This window comes from Tupaia chinensis, unplaced genomic scaffold (assembly GCF_000334495.1).
Source record: "Tupaia chinensis unplaced genomic scaffold, TupChi_1.0 Scaffold149168_1, whole genome shotgun sequence".
Lineage (NCBI taxonomy): Eukaryota > Metazoa > Chordata > Mammalia > Scandentia > Tupaiidae > Tupaia > Tupaia belangeri.
The window spans coordinates 63,289-67,141 of NW_006209014.1; the positions used below are offsets into that span (position 1 = coordinate 63,289).

The 3,853-nt window shown below is 51.2% G+C and overlaps 1 protein-coding gene across 1 annotated transcript in view; it reads right to left on the reverse strand.

The window, feature by feature from the left end:
* The window catches only part of PRDM13 (PR/SET domain 13), a 9,337-nt gene extending 8,490 nt beyond the window's left edge, over positions 1–847 (reverse strand). Inside the window, 2 exon segments of the mRNA XM_006170917.1 lie at positions 564–775; positions 778–847. Coding sequence (XP_006170979.1) covers positions 564–775; positions 778–847 — 282 coding nt within the window.
* Positions 848–3,853: the final 3,006 nt, after the last annotated feature.

Here is a 3,853-nt window from a genome sequence, read left to right on the forward strand (position 1 = left end):
AGCCTACCGTGCTCACCCCTTCTCTGCCTACTTCAAACCCAACAGCAAATGTCCACGGGGAAAAAAAAATTCTGGAAAAATTCTAGGAACTGAGAGCCTATCAAGGATTATTTTTTCTGGAGGAAATGGAGTTAAATTATTATAAGACAAGTTTAAGCTTCAAATTAGCATACTGAAGGGAGGGTGGTAAGAAAGGTCCTTGATTCCCTGCGCCCCCAAAAAGGGTGCGTTAGCAAAAAGAGGTGCGGGCCTGGGGGGGGGGCTGAAGAAGGGGTGATCGGTGTTTTCCGGAGAGGATCCAAAGCACTGTGGAAACCCCAAGCTCTGAGTGTCCTGCACCCACCCAGGAGCTGTCCTCTCTCAGCTCTGTCCTCTCCCATCCGTCCGACCCACTCCAGCTCCAGTTAAGAGACCTGCTAGAAATAATCGGAGCCCCCTTCCAGGCGGCAGAATTAGCAGGTAACGATTCAATCACCCCTTCATTTACTTCTCGCTCTACGCCTTTCTCGGGTCAGGGCAAAGGGAGGGCAGCGACAGAGGGTGGAGATAGGGTCGACCAATACCTTTTTCTTGGGCCCGGGCTCCCTGCGGTCTGACAGGTACTTGCCCAGCTTGAAGGTGCCGGGCACTGGCCCGAGACGCAAGCCGGCCGGGATGCAGCAGTCTGCACTCACGCGGGTGGCGGGAGCGCGGGCGGCTCCGTGCATTGTTGCCACTGCCGCCAGGCAGGCGCTCTGGCGCGCAGGGTCCTCAGCAGGGCGCGAGTGACAGAGCCGGAGCCGTGCGCCAGCCAAGGAGCCGCGCCCCGACGTGCGTCCTCCGCCCGCGGAGTGACGCGGCCGGGCATGCACTGCGCCTTTTCTACCGGGGCGGGCGCCTTTTGGCACCGTGAGCGCAAGGGCGCGGAGTTTGGTGAGAGAGTTGCGCTGCGAAGCAGCTGCAGAGTCCCACCCGAGAGGGTCACATGGAGTGGTTCCCTCAGCCCCCTGCATAATCGAGGCCTCTGAATGGCTAGCACACAATGGTCCAAGCGACCTTCCCATTCCTAAAAATCCAATTTGTCAAGGGCGAAGAAAAGGAGCTGGTGAATCAAAGGTCCGGCGGGACCATTAATCCTCAGCATGGGGTATTGTCCCCGAGACAGTTACGATATTTTAAGTGACAAATCCACTGTATAATTTCTCCATAAATTTTACTTCCTTTTATTGTTCGCCGACAAACCAGTTTTGGGAAATAAGTGACTACTTTAAGTCTACTTGGCTGATTCCTTTGAGCCTTGGTCTACTTCAAAGATTTTTAATTCTCTCCCCTTGGCTTTATTGTAAAAGAGATTAAACAAAGAGATGGGGACTGTTTGGAGGACTTGTTAACTTCTATTGATTTCTGGCGTGTGCCATACAGAAATTAGGCAGGTACTTGATGGGAAAACACCAGAAAATACCTACACTTTTAAAATAACGACCATATTACCATTTCAGGGGATTGGGTCCAGGCCAGTTGTCTATTTAGAAACATTTTCATTGTTTCCTCTGTTCCATCCCTCCCCCCCCCCACCCCAAATATGAACGCTCAGGACAATTTGAGAAGTCAGCTGTGCCTCCCTGCTCTCAGGCACACCTCTGACCTGGGCTTTAGCTGGAGAATTACAAACAGCCATAGAGCCCAAAGCTTTGCAGGGGATCCTACACCCCAAACCTCATCTGAGAGTTAGAGAGGGAAAAATTCTATGGGTGGATTTTGAATCATGTCTCCCCAACAAGCCAACAGACCCAGTCAAATCCTGTTTTGCTTTTAAGATAGGAAGGAAGTTCTTGTGCTAATTTCTCCGGAGCCAACAAACGCCTTCTTTAGTATTTAGCACACACACACACACACACACACACACACACACGGTCTGCCCAAAGTCACCTAGAAAAGTGTAGTAGGCGCTTGGACAACCTTGGCTTATGCCCAGTTTATAAATGAACAGGACCAGTACTTAGGAGTTAAAACAGAGTGACTTCTCTTTTTCTCTAAGCTACGTATTTATGTGAGGATGTTTATTTTCATTAACTAGTAACTCATAATCAAGTTCATTAGATATTTGTGATGGCTGTCAGCACCTGCTGCACTGGTTGGCCTGTGCTCTGCTCCTCAAATCCTGTGCAGCCAACTCTTGAGCTCTGCGTGCTTCTTCCCAGAGAGGCCTGAGGGTGCTGGGTTTCTGGCCCAGTGTCTGAGCCTGGACCATGGCACCAACAGTATAGGACCCGGAGCAGTGTCCACACCGGCTTCTTCACCCAGCTTTGCCGGTGGAAATTACATTTCTCTGGCAGACAGTGGATGTGACAATAGTGAACGAGGGCAACAGAATGCAGGGTGGTGACACCTGCAACTCCACAGGTCCCTCAAAGAAGCTCAGTGCAGATTGCTTGCTTGAGAAGTTAGACAGAACCAGAAGATTCAGAGTCATCCAGTCTGTCTTCTGCCACTCAAGATTTGGAAAACTTTCAGTGAATTTCTTTGGTGCCTCAGTCTCTCAATCTGTGAAATGGGACCAATGGGTGAAAACCAACCTTGGGTGCGCTCTCTGCTGTTCACAGGGCGGTGGTGTGGGGGTCGCTGGGAAGATGGCTAAAGTGTGGTGTGTATGAATTCATCCTGGAGGCTCCAAACTGCTGGTCTAAGTAAAGAGTGAATCCAGGCCAGATCAAGGGTCTGGAGTCTAAGCATCTCACATCAGACTGTATAGGGACATACAGACTGCCAGCGTGGTGCCAATCACAGCCAGGGCCAGTGTAGACGCGGTTACTAGAACTGCCCTGTGGCCCCTTCCACCCTGCAGCCTCTGTGTCCAGGGCTACTTTCTGAAGGAACTGCGACTGATTTTTCCTCTTAACCCTCCCATTGCCCCTCTAAGGGCTGTGGAAGGCTACCCTCGAGGAGAGGAGGGAGCCTTTGATCAGGCGGCCCATGAATGGCAAAAGCCGGGGGAGGGGAGGAGGAGAGGAAGCCATTCCGAGGAGTTGAGGGCAATAAATTTAAGCCATGAACATGTCCCTCTAACCTCTGGCCTGGCGACTCCAGGATGACACCCAGTTTAAATTACCAGCACTGAGAGCGGGAAGGGGCGAGCGCAGGGCCTGGGTTAGGGGCACCTCCCCAGCCCTCCTTAATGAGTGAAAAAGCGTGAACGACACGCGAACAATTTTATCAATAGGACCATGTAAAGGCCGACTGTGAGGAAAGTTATTTATTAATATAGCCAATTGTGGCTGGTTCCCAGCCCCACGAGAAGAAAGAGACTGCGCCAGAGGCATTCACACCAGCTCGGGAGTTTTATTCTGTCCTGTGGCTCAGAGTTGAAGTTCCCCAAGTGAAATAAATTGTCCACAAAGGAGGAAAGGAACACATTTTCTTTTATTTTTCCTCCCCTAAAAAGCAAGGGTGAAACCAATCTAATGTGCCCAGTGGAGCAAGATGGGCCGTGAAAGGCTGGGTGTTAAAAGTAAAAGCGGGCTGTGCAGCAAATGGGATGGAAAATTAAATGAAATTAAATAGCTTGAACGACCGTATTGTCCCTTATTAAAAAGACACATTAATTACATGGTCTCAGCCTTATTCAAAGACAATGTAGAGACTCAATCAAAACATTCCACTCGGTTTTTTTCATCGACTTAAAATGGGCGACCAGAGGCCGCGTTAAAGCGAAATCTCTCCGACACTGAAGTGCGCGGAGAGGCGGTTTGGGAGGCGGTCCCTCTCCTCGCCCACCGCGGAGCTGCGCGGGCACGGGTCCTGCCCGGGTAACAGGTTGCCCCTAACAGGCCTGGATGCTCTAGAGCAGCCGCTGGGCGGAGCGGGAGGGTGGCGG